The sequence below is a fragment of the Rhizopus microsporus genome (genome assembly GCF_002708625.1).
Source record: "Rhizopus microsporus ATCC 52813 unplaced genomic scaffold scaffold_25, whole genome shotgun sequence".
In the NCBI taxonomy this organism is placed as follows: Eukaryota; Fungi; Mucoromycota; class Mucoromycetes; order Mucorales; family Rhizopodaceae; genus Rhizopus; species Rhizopus microsporus.
The window spans coordinates 99,667-113,039 of record NW_019671940.1 but is presented as its reverse complement, the minus strand read 5'-3'; the positions used below and the strand labels follow the sequence as shown (position 1 = coordinate 113,039).

The window sequence follows — 13,373 nt, the reverse complement described above, 5'->3', positions numbered from 1 at the left end:
TCATATATGGTCCAGCACAATTATAAACAAAAAATATATGCCTATTTGAAAATATATCTCCCTTTTTTGCCTTTTACTCTATTAAATCTATATAGTTGATTATGAAAAACAATTATATCAGAGCAAAACGTTACTTTTGTTATTTTTGGAGGATAATATCTGAGTGGGTGGTTAGTCAAATTTACTAAAAATCTCTCCATATAATAAAAAGGTACCCTCAATTCGGGCACAAACTTTTGTTTATAAAGTTAAGCTGCTCCATAATTAACGAAAAATTACTTTCGTTGCTCGAAATAGACTTTCCAAGATATTGAACATAGGCTTGTCATCACTTTCGCAAGGAAGGATATTTCTTACGGCCTTCTTGTAGTCGGAATTATTTTCCTATATCATTCATTGCTAAATTAGACGTGGTCTGGTAAATTATGGATATGCACTCATATGATGACTTACGCTGTTGAAAGCTTTATTGATATATGGTATGCATACGTTGGACAAAGAAAAGGTCTTTTCCACATGTGCCTTTAAACGTTGTTGGTATGTGTTTTCATCCAAATTTGGGCGATAAGAAACACCATTACCACATCTAATGACACTGTGGTCCTCAGGACTATAAAAGACAATGATAGCAATATCCTTTCAGTATATTTTTTGTGAAAGAAAAACAGCATATTTACCTATAAGGGTGGAAGTTTTCGTTATTTTCTATAAATCGAACCCAAACGCTCCAAACGCTGGCTGTCTCTTCATTTGCCTCTTATTTCTTCTCTTTCCCCTTATTTTCTTCTTCATTAGCCTCTTCATCTTTCTTTTCTTCCTCTTTTTGTCTGTCATCCTTAAAAGTGAATAAGATTTCAAGTAAGTTTTCAATTAAGTTTATCATAAAATGCCAGTAATATTACATTGTCGTTAATAGTAGTATTAGTAAATGTGTTACTATTTCCGAAAGCTTGAAGACCATAGCTGATATTAACACGCTTTTTTTTCGAAGGCGTTGAAACGCCAGCTTTCATCTCAGTCCTGTTAGGCTATAGATAGTTAACTATAACAATACGCAAAATTAAAGTTCACCTACAATTTTTTTCTCCAACAAAGAAGAACAATAAATTTTGACCTTTTACGGTACCTCTTGCAAAGTGATAATCCACGTAAGGTCGAGCATATATTCGTTAACTGTACGATTATAATTTTTCAATTTATTTATTTGACTGTGAGTTGGAAAAAAAAAAAAGTATTTTTCAAAACGCCATTCCACCAATGGGTGCGAGGATGTTGTATCCAGCTTGGTATTATTCGAAATAATGCAATTAAGTCGACAACTTGCGAAATACATTCTTTATGAAAAAGAGTTGCACACTATTTAAATAAAGCACGTGCGCGTTTTATATGGGTAGAGAGTTTATGATCGCTATTTATATTATTGTCGTCACTGATATTATTTATGCTTATATTGTTATTGTTATACTAGTAGCTACAATAGTTATTATTATTATACGTTATTCTTATCAGATGCGATAGAAGAATGTAAAGTAGAATGTATGCTCTACTGTAAGATTATACTCGAATTATTATAATGATTATCTCATCAAACACGTCAGCGGTATTCGTTTTGCGTTTCCATGGTAATGAATAAGTGCAACGAAAAAGCACGTTGCGAATAAGAAAATGAGCGTGGTTATCGCTTTCGGTACTTTTTACCTTAATTGGAAGGTGCATCCATACTACGACAGCGTTGAAGTAACTACAAGCAGAACTTTCTGCTGCCAAGGCTGAAATAGCTCGACTCCAGCAAGAAAATACCTCTCTCCGAGCGTCTAGCTCAGGTTTCTCCTGCCATTGAACTGCCCGCCGCCAATCTTTACGCTGTCACCCGTCCTCCTGAATCATCATGGCAACGTCAACCCTTCCAAAAGCGACCTTCCCCTCCGGATTCTGAGCTCCCTCCGCCAACTAAGGTTGCAAGGCCAACTGCTACGAAACGTCTTCCAAGCCAAGCTGCTGCTGCTCGTACATACAGTTCTCCTTCTGCACATCAAGATTTTAAATACCTTTATGTTCCTGTCCAGCGCCGTATCCCCTCAGTCAATTACGTAGCCGACTATGACGCCTGCATACCAATAGCAGCCGTATTCTCGATATACACTATTCGGGTCACCACCTCGTTGCTCTACTTATTCACAATGACTATGGGACTGAGCTTCGTTCACAACTAAATAAGTTTGCAACTACTGTTCGCAGTGGGTACGATCCCCTGGATCCCGCAAATTTGCGTGATCCAGTGTGTCCCAAGTGGAGTCACCAAGACAAGGTCGACTATGGCCTTTGGCACTTTCGCAGATCGTCTGATTCGCGCTATTCGTTGTACTAGTGCTTCTGTTCAATGTGTTATTGCACGCTTCTTTACTGAGAAAAGCTTTTTTGACACCAAAGCGTTTCCATCGCAACTGATTGTACCATGTACCTTTTCGCCAGTACGTTCTCTACCCTTGATCCCAGAAGAAGTTTTTTAGTCTCCATTACTGACCTTTTGATCTCTTCCGGGTAGTCTTTTATTGTGCTCAATAGGGCGTTTAATTAAATAAAATTCGTTATTTTAACCAAAAACTAGCACCTTTATTAGTTGAATTTTATGGAGAAATTCAGAATAACTGTACCTTAACCAAGAAATCAGCTGATGAAAATAAACTAATCAAAGGAATGAAGGGCATCTTGAGATATACGAAATTTACTGTTGATGTTGATCAATCGAACGTATCCAGATATTATGTTCAGTATTTTGATATATTCTTTTAAGGTACATCATCCATATGCGATATCTAACATACACATTTGATGGCTATATATTTTGAGTCTTCAGCTCTAACAAGGATGTATACATTAAAAGGACATGCTGAGTTGTAAAATGTCTTACAATTACCAAATAAATACAAGTGTTTGTCCATAAAGCAGACAAATTATTCGCATGGAAGAACACAATGGTATTCCATTTTACAAGTATTACCAATAAAGACTAGTTTTTCCTTTTGTCAAGGCTATTTGTCAGAATGAAGAACAATGATACGCATAAGTGCACAGCTACTTTTACACATGTTCCTGCTTACAAGCTATTTAAAATTTACTACATGACATATTACATATATCGCCAATTTATACTCTATTTGTTAAATCATTTACTGAAATAAACTACATTTTCAAATCAGTAACAAATTCTTATATATAAACAACTAGTTTATTAATAGCTTTTACATACGTAGCATCCCGCAATGAATATATGAAAGCCATTTACAAAGGAATTTATTGAAAACTCTCAATACTGCGTACAGGTCATGCTTTGGACTGTGCAGTCAAGTTAGACTACTCAGGATGGTCTACATATTCTGGATATTTGTTATTACGCTTTATTCACAAATTATTCGCATACTGATATGAAAAAAATGATAATTTCAGAAAACGAAGAAAAGAAAGCTCACAAGAAGCAAAAGAATGAGATATAAAAGAGCCATTTAGTAAATCAGTTATTAATTTAATATTAAATACTTACATTATAAACAAGAGAGCCTATAAGAGAAAAAGAGAAACAAGAAAAATAAGTAAGCTTGTAAAACAGATTATTAATATCTTACCAAAAGTGTATTCTGGGTTGGGTTGGCGATAACCAGCCTGAAAAGAGCAAGCACAGAGAGCATAGAGGAGAGCATAGAGAGAGTGTGTGGCCAAAGGAGCGAAAGGGGCTGAAGGAATGTATGGGACCAAAATTTGGTAAGAACCAAGCTATCCCCAGCCAACATCGGGTTAGTTTCGATTGTGATCTATAATACTACATATCAGTTTCTTGCAAGAGTAAAGAATATAATATACCTTAGGGCCAGCTAAGGAATAGCTGGTCTTGCTTTTTCATCTAAAGAAGAAAAGAAAAGAAAAAGAAGTCAAGATCAGGCTATCTAAACAAAGTCTCTGTTAATTTATCAACTACGTATTATTTATAAGTGTTGACCACATTTATCTTTTCTTTTCTCAAAAAGACAAGCTTCACTGCTTTTTTAATAATAAAGAAAGGATTGATAGTCGACTAAAGTGTAGCTTCTAATGGTTTTAAATTGTGCGCGAATAATTTCTGAAAAAAGTGTATATATTCTCTTACAAGTTAGCTTGTCTCACGTGTTAAACATGTAAAATTGAACAGTTTCAAAAACTTATATGTTGTCTTTATCTGTATTCTAGGTGCTTTACATTTTTTGTAAGTTTTTATTTTTTGTCAATCTTGTTCCTCGTTAGAGAATATTTTAGTTTTTTATCTTATGATAAAAAGATCATTTGGTGCATAGTGTTTTTGCTTTTTTGGTCTTTTAAATCACTTATGTATTTGCGTTTTTCCTTTCTGAATAACATACAACTCCTTGGTCTGCGGTACTTTTTCGCACCAATTGCTTTATGTTCACTAAGGATAAAAGTGTTCATAAGAGTAAAAAATTGAACAAGCGTCAGAATAGCATTAATTGCGGCTATAAAAACAACAATGATATACAGATTGATAATACTCACATGATGAACATATAATAAAGAGAAACAAAAAAGGGCTCTTTGAAATATTTGCTTTTTTTTATATTTTTTTTTTTAAATTTTTCACTACATTCTTTAAAATCTCTTAGTTAAACATTTCATAAAAATGAAGTAATAACATTTTATTACAATATTTCATATTTTATTATATTTTTCTTTCTTTTTTTATATAAAAACAAAGAAAAACAATCTATAAACTAAACAAGTGAGCCTAGGCGCTGCTGAAATGCATAAACTCTAAGAGCACATGCAACCTTTTTGCTTGTCTTTATCCGCTGCCTTTTTTTATTTTTGAATAAATAAAAAAATCAAGAAAGAGAAAGGTGTCTAATGTGCTTTTTGTATAAATTTGTCTTGGAAAAAATAATGCATAAGCTCAGAAAGCAAGGGACAATAAAAACGTGTATCCAAAAGACGGCAAACGAACCTTTCTTTCTGAGTTAACAATATACATACTAAATATATAAAGCCATAATGCATTCTGCCTAGCCTTAGCCATTCTTATCTGTGTTGTGTCCTTTTGCAAAGACATGGTATCAATCGTGTAGCGCTTGGTGATAATTATTCAAATGCATCAGGACGTGTTCCTTGCAACTTTGCTTTCTGGGAATATTGCATATAGTTAAAAAGGATTTTAATGACAAGCAATGTACATTTTCTCTTTTCTTGCTTTGTTTCATTTTGAACGTAAAAAAAAAAAATATGAAAAATAGGTTGACATAGTATAAATCAAGTATTTTTTTATGTCTACATAAACTATGTACGCAAAGATAAGACCCACAAGTACAGTATCTGTAAAATACATTGTTTATTTACGACTTGAATGTATCGAATTACCAGCGTACACGCGCATCTCTAAACATATCAGCAAATACCCGCATCTCGCTTGAGCAATCACCATCTTCGCGCTTTTGTAACGCATTAGGCATCTACAATAAATCCACCGTTAGGTTGTACATACTTTTCAGCTCCTGTATCACTGTACCTCTTGTGCAAGACGTTCAACACGATTTTTATGGCTGGGATGGGTACTCAAAAATTGAGGAGGCTCATTCTTGTCAATTGCTGACATTCGTCTCCACACTTCTAGTGATTCTCTAGGCTCAAAGCATGCCTGTGCCATAAGCTGTAATCCTATCACATCGGCTTCTGTCTCGCATTTACGAGAGAACGGGCTCATCATTAAGTAGTTCAGAGTGAATTGGTTAAATAAGAACGATGTGTCTATTCCAAATAACTGTAGAGTAAGCATCATCACGAAAATAATCTTGGTGACGCTGACTTTTTCAGCGCTATGACGAGCAAGCTGATGCGCTATTTCATGACCTAGAACAGCTGCCATTCCATCTACAGCCGCAAAATATGTTCATCATTTGATACACAATTCCATTTCGAATATTTACCTTCATTTTTGACAATTGGTAAAATGCCTGTAAACACAAACACTTTGCCACCTGGAAGCACAAAGGCACTAAACAGAAAAGCTTAGTAACCGTTACCTGTTTCCTATTTCACTTTACTTTCTTTCAGGAGAGTCTATAACGTAAAATTCCCACTTCAAGTCCTCCATGCCTGATACTTGAACTAGTCTTTTAGCAACGCGTTTAACAAATAAAGTATATGGATGATTTGGAGGCAAGATACGATTATGAAACTGCCGCATCACATCATTGTATGCCATAACAGCCATCGCTATTTTATCGATTAATATCTTATGTTACATATCATATCAAAGGGCTCATCACGCACGCGTGGATACCTTCTTCCTGTTTTGGAGTTATGCTCATGAATCTCACTCTGCCACTAATTGGCACTTTTTCTAAATGAGTCACATAGTATCCGCCGTAAATAACAACACCTGTAGCAGTGAATATCCATAACCGTTTAGACATGTAAAAAGATTGGTTTGCACTGCTTTTAAATCGCTGATATCCATCTCCAGCTGACGAAGGAAAACGGTATTTTATAGGTGGTGTGGCGTAGTTACGAATAGTAGGTTTAACTGGGCATAGTCTTTTTGAAGAATGGCCAAAATTAAACGATAAATTTGTTCCTAATGGTCTAAATGCAGTTCTTGCACGGATGTCTAAGAATGACATTGAATACTACAGTTAAAAAAAATCCTGTTACTCTTAGTGGTGCCCTATGTGTTCATAATCGGAAAATCTAAATGTGCAGGAGTGACTGTAAGTCACAATTGTTACAAATTTAGCTGTGTTGGATAGAATACCCTTCATAAAAAACAGCATACAGGAAAGACCAAATTAGAATATCGAATGAAGCTTAAAATGAATTTTACCATCGAATGAGCACATCGTATGCATCAAGTAATCTCTTGCAGGGAATGAAGGATCATGAAAGTTTGTTGAAGGTATCAGCGTTGGTACTGATGCAAAACATGCGAGAAGGCAAATAGAAATGGCTCGGTACTTTTAGTGTTTTTGTGAGTTACTATTGAGACTCTTGTGGTAAAGAAAGTCTTCCTTTATTTAAATAACAGAAAGTAATTATTTATACTTGAAATGAATATGTATAACAGCAAGCGGTGAAAAGAACAATACCCAGCGTAACAATAGTCAATGATATGAACACATAGGAACAATACCTTTATTTGTCTTTTCCTCTTTTTACAAACTGACAGATTGTTTGTAAACTTCTCCTTTCTTTTTAAATTGCTCCACGTTGTCATTGACTTCAACGCATTTTTTACGAATAGTTTTAACGGGCAACAAGTCCTCCAAGTTTGCAATGAATGCCTTCATTTCGTTAATGTTGGATAGGATTGAGACAGAAACTATTTCGTACACAATATAAAGTCCTTCAGCAAGCAAGGTTGTTACATATACTGTGAGATGGTAGCGTATTTTGTACAATTTAATTCGACATTTTTCATTTACAATAACATCGCCTGTAAGCATATGTATCTGCTCAATCGTTTACATGCTGGAATAACTCCTTTTAAAGGCAAATTGCAAGATTTACGTATTTGTAAATAACTTATAGTAAAACCTACTTTCATTTATAAGAAAACATCGTATCATTTAAGCAAGTAGACTCGATTGTTCAAGTTGATGCTATTAACACTGCTGCTGAAAACAGAGTTGTTACAGAACATTCTTCTACGTCTCGAGATAATCAAACAGCTAAGGTGACCAATCTTCTTGCTGGTTATCGCTCTTATAGAGAAAATCCATACCGTTTAAAAGATGATCAAATAGCAAATATAAGATTAGGTGCAGAATTGATACTATCTGCAATTGACCAAAGTAATTATGGTCTTCTGCTGCCGGAACAAATTGATGAAATGACAATTGAAACATGTTTGTAAATAAATTATTGAATATCACGTCTTTAAAGTTAATGTATATTGGTTATTATAAGTGTTTTTTTTTTTAAAAAAAAATAAGCATTCTAAGGACATGTCAGTATAAAGCAAATTGGATATTTGCAGCTATAAGTGATGTCCAGAGAGTAGTTAAGCTCAATGACAACATGCTGGCTAACAAAATACTATACAAAAAAGAATAGGTGTCATTGATACCATATAGATATAATGTCGTTCCATGTTTAATTGAATGATATATACACTATCCAATGATTGTCAGATCAGGAATATAAGGTACAAATCTTATATTACATTTTTTGTCTTTCTTTGGTCAACTTTAGCACTACTTCGTATTATGAATAAATACTCAGGCCATTATATAAGCTCTTTAAGACGTGCAAGGTATTTTTTTCTTTACAAAAGTTAAATTGAAGAATATTTAAATATAGCCAAAAAGTCAGACCAGCCATGAGACTGGGAGTACCACATCCTTTGTCTTCCTTTCGTCAACTTTAGCATTGACTGTACAAGCAAACACAAAATCGGGGATTCAATTACAATTAAGGTGTAACTATGATTACAATTACATAAAGTCAGAAACTTCTCTCTATGAATACTTGCATTCAATGATAAGCTTGTATTTACTACAAAAAGTTCTTCAAGGAATAACAGCAACAAGAGAATATAATTGTAAACAAACAGAGGAATATATACTTTCAGTGGGGAGGCACAAATTGATTACGTTTACTAAATTTGGTAAAAATAATTAATGCAAGCTATTTCATTATAGAAAAAAAAGGTGCTTCAAAATCGATAGTGCACTTATAGGAAAGGGGAATAGGTCCTAATTAAGCGCTAATAAGTGGGACCCTCTTCTTTAGGTCATGTAAAAGTTACCTTGTGTTTAATTAAGCTCATTTGTACAAGGAAAACAATAGATATATAAAAGAAAGGACAATTTTGATCTGCTTTCAAATCAAGATCAACATGAAATTCGCCCTCGCTATTCTACTACTTCAATTGGCTCTCGTCTTTGCTCGGCCTGCTTCTACCAAGGGCAAATATTTTGACCGTGTGGTGATTATCATTTTTGAAAATCAAGATTATAAGGTGGCAGCAAAGGACAAGTACTTGTCTACTTTAACCTCAAAATATAAGGGGTTTGCTCTTACCAACTATTTGGCAACTACTCATCCATCACAGCCCAATTATGTAAATTTTTTTACAAGAAGAGATATTTGTTTATTGATTTTATCTCTATAGATTGCCTTAATCAGCGGATCTACAAAAGGAACTAATGAGGACGACGAGTCTAACATCAATAGGAAAACAATCGTTGATCTGTTAGAGGCCAAGGGCATCTCTTGGAAAACATATCAAGAAAACTATCCTGGTAAAGATATATAAAAAGCAATTCTAGAAATTGAAGCTGACAATATAAAAAAGGTGGATGCAATAAGGAAATGGATATTGGACCATATGCCCGTAAACATAATCCCTTTATTTCCTTCAAGAACATTCAAAATAACAAGTCAAGATGTGCAAAGATTGTCAATTCAAAGCAGTTAGACAAGGATATCAAAAGCAACAGTGTGCCCCAATTTGTATTCTATACTCCCAATGTAGGTGTTTGTATATGCATTTCTTTATATTTTTAAATCTTACTTTTTAATCCTAGTTAAATAACGATGCACACGATACAAATATGGGATACGCCTCAAAATGGTTAAAGAAGTTCTTGACGAGCCGTATTAATGAAAAGGCATTTAGTGAAAACACCATGTTTGTGGTAACATTTGATGAAGATGATGGTGGTTCTGATGATAACAAGGTCTTGACCATCTTGTTTGGTCCCGATTTCCATCCGTCCAGTAACAAAAAGACAGATCATACCAAATACAATCATTATTCTTTGCTTAGAACGATTGAAGATAACGTAAGTTGTCATGATATCTTTTTTCAGTAACTGACTTTTATTCTATAGTGGAATCTTGGTGATTTGGGTCAAAATGATAAAAAGGCCAAGGTTATTAAAATTTAGAGAAATGAAGCTGGTTTCTTCAAATAAAGTTTTTGATGTTTTCTATTTTTTTTTTTTTTTTCTATTCAATAAACAAGAATGATCATGGTTTTATATGACATTAAATATTAAACTGCGCCTGCTGCCAAACCAACAACATCCCGTCTTTGGTCCTGCCATCCAATGGCCATCGCACTACATCCACGAGGCCATCGTGAGTTTCGCCCATAAATTGATTGAATTTCATTCATGAATTCATTAAAGTAATTCCACGTCTTGGCCTCCTTTTGACTCTTTTCAAAGCCGCCTGAAGGCCAAATCATCTTCGAATGATCTCTATGAACCATAAAGACTTCTCTGAGGACCATAAACCTGTACTTTTCTGCATTGAGATGTAATGCATGCGACTGTTTATCGCCGCCTTGGTTTCTGAACCGCACATCATAAAGAGGGGCTGATCGATGCAGGACGTAGTAGGGTTCCCATTGCGATTCGTAGCAAACTTCGTATGCGAGTGGGTTTCCCATCAACAAGGGTCGTACCATGGCAATTTCGACTGCCAATGTTGGGCCATGACCCGCACCTGGATCTGTAATGTAGGCCACGTTTTGGCCCACCAACCGACGTAGTTCGTTGTATGTGTTTGGGATCGGTAACTGAGCATAGGCCTCACGGATGGCAAAGCAAGGCACGACCCAGGCCGTTGGAGGAATTTTGCCGGATTGATAGATCACGTAGGGTATCAGTCTTGATCGTATAAAGGTATATAAATTATTCGAGGGTACAAAATCAGCGTCTGTGACAAAGATGTATTCTGTGGTAGATTGTGTGATTGCTATGTTGCGTAAATTGTTGATCGGGTACGCCAGATGTTCGGGATCAAGGTAGTTTGGTTTAATCAACGTTATGGTTAGTCGAGAATACAAGTCTAGGTTTTTGGATGTCTTTAAAAATTGAACAAGTGTATCAATATCTGTCGATTGGGTAAGATATCTAGAGGAAGTATCAATATATCTTTTTTCATAATGTGTACATCAAAGCTTACATTGCTACAGAGATAGGACCTTGCCAGGATTCGATCACTTCAACAAATGGCTCTAATCGATTGACTGAGAATTGACTAATAAGGCTTACATCAACATTTCTATTGGAACTTTCTTGCCCATGATGCACCATGACAATCTCCTGTCCTTCAGTAGACGGATCTGATATTTGTTAGACTTTTTTTCTCTTTCTCTTTATATGTATATATATTTTACCTTGCATTTTTTGCTTGAGCTGGATGGCAAGAATCAGGATATTGGCTGGTGTATATGTGTGTTTAGGAAGAGCTGTCAATAAACACAAGGATTACCTTTTAACTTTATTCTAACCTTTCAAATCGATCGCAACAAGGTTTCCGCATTTCGTATCATATCCTTCACAATTAACTTTTTTCCCAGTAGGCAATGTCATCCACTCACTTCTCTCACTTTCCAATTTGATCTTTAACTCACAGCCAAACTCAACTTGGATCGTTGCCAGATCGCGAAAGATGCCTGCTTGAGAAAGTTCAGACCAGTCGTAGGGTCGGTTAGGTAACCAAGTAGAGCACTTGTTGGAAGGATTGCACAGAGTGGCGAAACAAGATGTGTTGTGTTGCTCATATGTTGGTTGATTGCCGAGTGTTGTTATTTTAGATTTTTTCTTTAAAGAAGTAGAACGATTAAGAAAGAAATAGAGTAAGGTCAATAGTGTGAATAAAGCAACAAGGTGTAGTCTTGATGTACGTCTAAATTTAAACCAAATGGAACGTCGGGTACGTTTAATGATCCTCTCAAAGGATGACCCTCTCTCGTCTCTAATGTTCATATGACAAAAAAAAAAAAAAAAGAAAAAAAAGACACACAGTTCGGTCATTTTATAACTGAGAAATTCGCTTTTTTATTTTACAAATTGAAGAGGGGGAATCCAGAAATAATCTATATTTCAAAATACAACTTTACAAATTTAATCCTTGCTGACATTTTCAGGACGAAGCTGACGAACGGTCTTGCCAGTTCTCCAGATTTCAGATTCACGAATCTCACGGAGTTCTTCTTCTAACTTTTCACGATAATCAGGTTGAGAGTTCTTTTCGAGGGAACGAGCAGTTTCTGAGCCATTACGAACGGATTCATAGAGTTGTTCAAACACAGGCTTGGAGGCATCGTGGAAGGGTCTCCACCAGTCAAGAGCACCACGCATGGCAGTTGTAGAGCAGTTGGAGTACATCCAATCCATACCACGTTCACCGATCAAAGGGTAGAGAGATTGAGTGGCTTCTTCGACAGTTTCGTTGAATGCTTCAGAGGGAGAGTGGCCATTGGCTCTCAAGACTTCATATTGAGCTTGGAATAAACCTTGGATGGCACCCATCAAGACACCACGTTCACCAAACAAGTCAGAGTAGACTTCCTTTTCGAATGTGGTTTCGTACATATAACCGGAACCGATACCGATACCCAAGGCAACAGTTCTTTCTTTGGCCTTACCACTGGCATCTTGGTAGACAGCGAAGGATGAGTTAATACCACGACCTTCTTGGAACAGACGACGGACGGTGAATCCAGAACCCTTGGGAGCAACAAGGATAACATCAATATCTAGGATGAACTTTAGTCTCTATTTTTTTCTCTTTTTTTTTTTTTTTTTTTTTTTTTCCTTTTACCTTTAGGAGGAACAATCTTTGTTTGATCCTTATAGACGATAGAGAAACCATGAGAGAAGTAAAGAGTCTTACCAGGAGTCAACAAGGGCTTCATTTGAGGCCAGATTTCAGTTTGGTAAGCATCAGACAAGAGGTTCATGACAACGGTACCCTTTTCGACAGCATCAAGGACAGGGAACAAGTTCTTACCGGGAACCCAACCTTCATCAATAGCTTGTTGGTAAGTCTTGCCTTCACGTTGACCAATGATCACATTGACACCATTGTCACGCAAGTTTAAGGCTTGACCACGACCTTGAGGACCATAACCGAGAACGGCGATCGTGTCGTTCTTGAATGTTTCGAGCAGCTTTTCCTTGGGGACATCGGATCGTTCATAGACAGTTTCTTTTGTTCCACCAAAGTCCAACGTCTTCATACCACGAACTTGAGTAGTCATCTTTAATAGATGTTAGTCTCCCTTACTTTCTCTTTTAATATATAAGCTTACGATAGGTTTGACAGCTAAACGGGCTGTCATCATTGTCATGGGTCTAACCAAAGAACGAGAAGAAGCACGGGCAACGGAACGAAGAGCAGTAGTAAAAGCACGAGAAGCCATTTGTATTTTTTTTTATAAAAAAAGGGAAAGAAAAATAGAAAACGTTGATCAATTTGGATTGTTTAAATAGATTTTGGGTATTCTTTAACTCATCTGTTATATAAACTAAATCGTCCAATCAAATAAGCTCATTTCTTATCTCTCATCAATGCATATTTTGAATCCACTTCTCTGATTG

At 35.8% G+C, this 13,373-nt stretch overlaps 4 protein-coding genes across 4 annotated transcripts; 1 reads left to right on the top strand and 3 right to left on the bottom strand.

Annotated features, from left to right (window-relative positions):
- Positions 1–5,288: 5,288 nt before the first annotated feature.
- RHIMIDRAFT_269471 (uncharacterized protein) lies at positions 5,289–6,849 on the bottom strand. Its single transcript, XM_023612137.1, has 5 exons — positions 6,320–6,849; positions 6,081–6,252; positions 5,964–6,031; positions 5,546–5,907; positions 5,289–5,489 (listed from the first exon to the last, which is right to left on the bottom strand). Exons 1-5 carry the CDS (start codon positions 6,657–6,659, stop codon positions 5,394–5,396), a joined length of 1,038 nt encoding a protein of 345 aa, XP_023461977.1. The 5' UTR covers positions 6,660–6,849; the 3' UTR covers positions 5,289–5,393.
- A 2,023-nt stretch (positions 6,850–8,872) lies between these two features.
- RHIMIDRAFT_77059 (phosphoesterase) lies at positions 8,873–9,976 on the top strand (the record flags this gene model as incomplete). Its single annotated transcript, XM_023615672.1, has 5 exons — positions 8,873–9,097; positions 9,149–9,278; positions 9,332–9,507; positions 9,564–9,821; positions 9,870–9,976. The coding sequence occupies 5 exons, from the start codon at positions 8,873–8,875 to the stop codon at positions 9,924–9,926; spliced, it is 846 nt and encodes a 281-aa protein (XP_023461976.1). The 3' UTR covers positions 9,927–9,976.
- Positions 9,977–10,033: 57 nt separating this feature from the next.
- RHIMIDRAFT_241778 (uncharacterized protein) lies at positions 10,034–11,756 on the bottom strand (the record flags this gene model as incomplete). Its single annotated transcript, XM_023609644.1, has 4 exons — positions 10,034–10,898; positions 10,951–11,110; positions 11,165–11,209; positions 11,279–11,756. The coding sequence occupies 4 exons, from the start codon at positions 11,754–11,756 to the stop codon at positions 10,034–10,036; spliced, it is 1,548 nt and encodes a 515-aa protein (XP_023461975.1).
- A 24-nt stretch (positions 11,757–11,780) lies between these two features.
- RHIMIDRAFT_231125 (ketol-acid reductoisomerase) lies at positions 11,781–13,247 on the bottom strand. Its single transcript, XM_023607685.1, has 3 exons — positions 13,085–13,247; positions 12,595–13,033; positions 11,781–12,529 (listed from the first exon to the last, which is right to left on the bottom strand). Exons 1-3 carry the CDS (start codon positions 13,193–13,195, stop codon positions 11,895–11,897), a joined length of 1,185 nt encoding a protein of 394 aa, XP_023461974.1. The 5' UTR covers positions 13,196–13,247; the 3' UTR covers positions 11,781–11,894.
- Between the last annotated feature and the right edge of the window lie 126 nt (positions 13,248–13,373).

Excerpts from the sequence above, each read along its gene's own strand:
- RHIMIDRAFT_269471 (XM_023612137.1), bottom strand. The coding sequence starts at position 6,659 with ATGTCATTCTTAGACATCCGTGCAAGAACTGCATTTAGACCATTAGGA. Across the intron at positions 5,908-5,963 it reads ACCAATTGTCAAAAATGAAG|ATGGAATGGCAGCTGTTCTA; the intron begins GTAAATATTCGA and ends TTGCGGCTGTAG. Across the intron at positions 5,490-5,545 it reads TTGAACGTCTTGCACAAGAG|ATGCCTAATGCGTTACAAAA; the intron begins GTACAGTGATAC and ends GATTTATTGTAG.
- RHIMIDRAFT_231125 (XM_023607685.1), bottom strand. The coding sequence starts at position 13,195 with ATGGCTTCTCGTGCTTTTACTACTGCTCTTCGTTCCGTTGCCCGTGCT. Across the intron at positions 13,034-13,084 it reads GTTTAGCTGTCAAACCTATC|ATGACTACTCAAGTTCGTGG; the intron begins GTAAGCTTATAT and ends CATCTATTAAAG. Across the intron at positions 12,530-12,594 it reads AAAGATTGTTCCTCCTAAAG|ATATTGATGTTATCCTTGTT; the intron begins GTAAAAGGAAAA and ends AGTTCATCCTAG.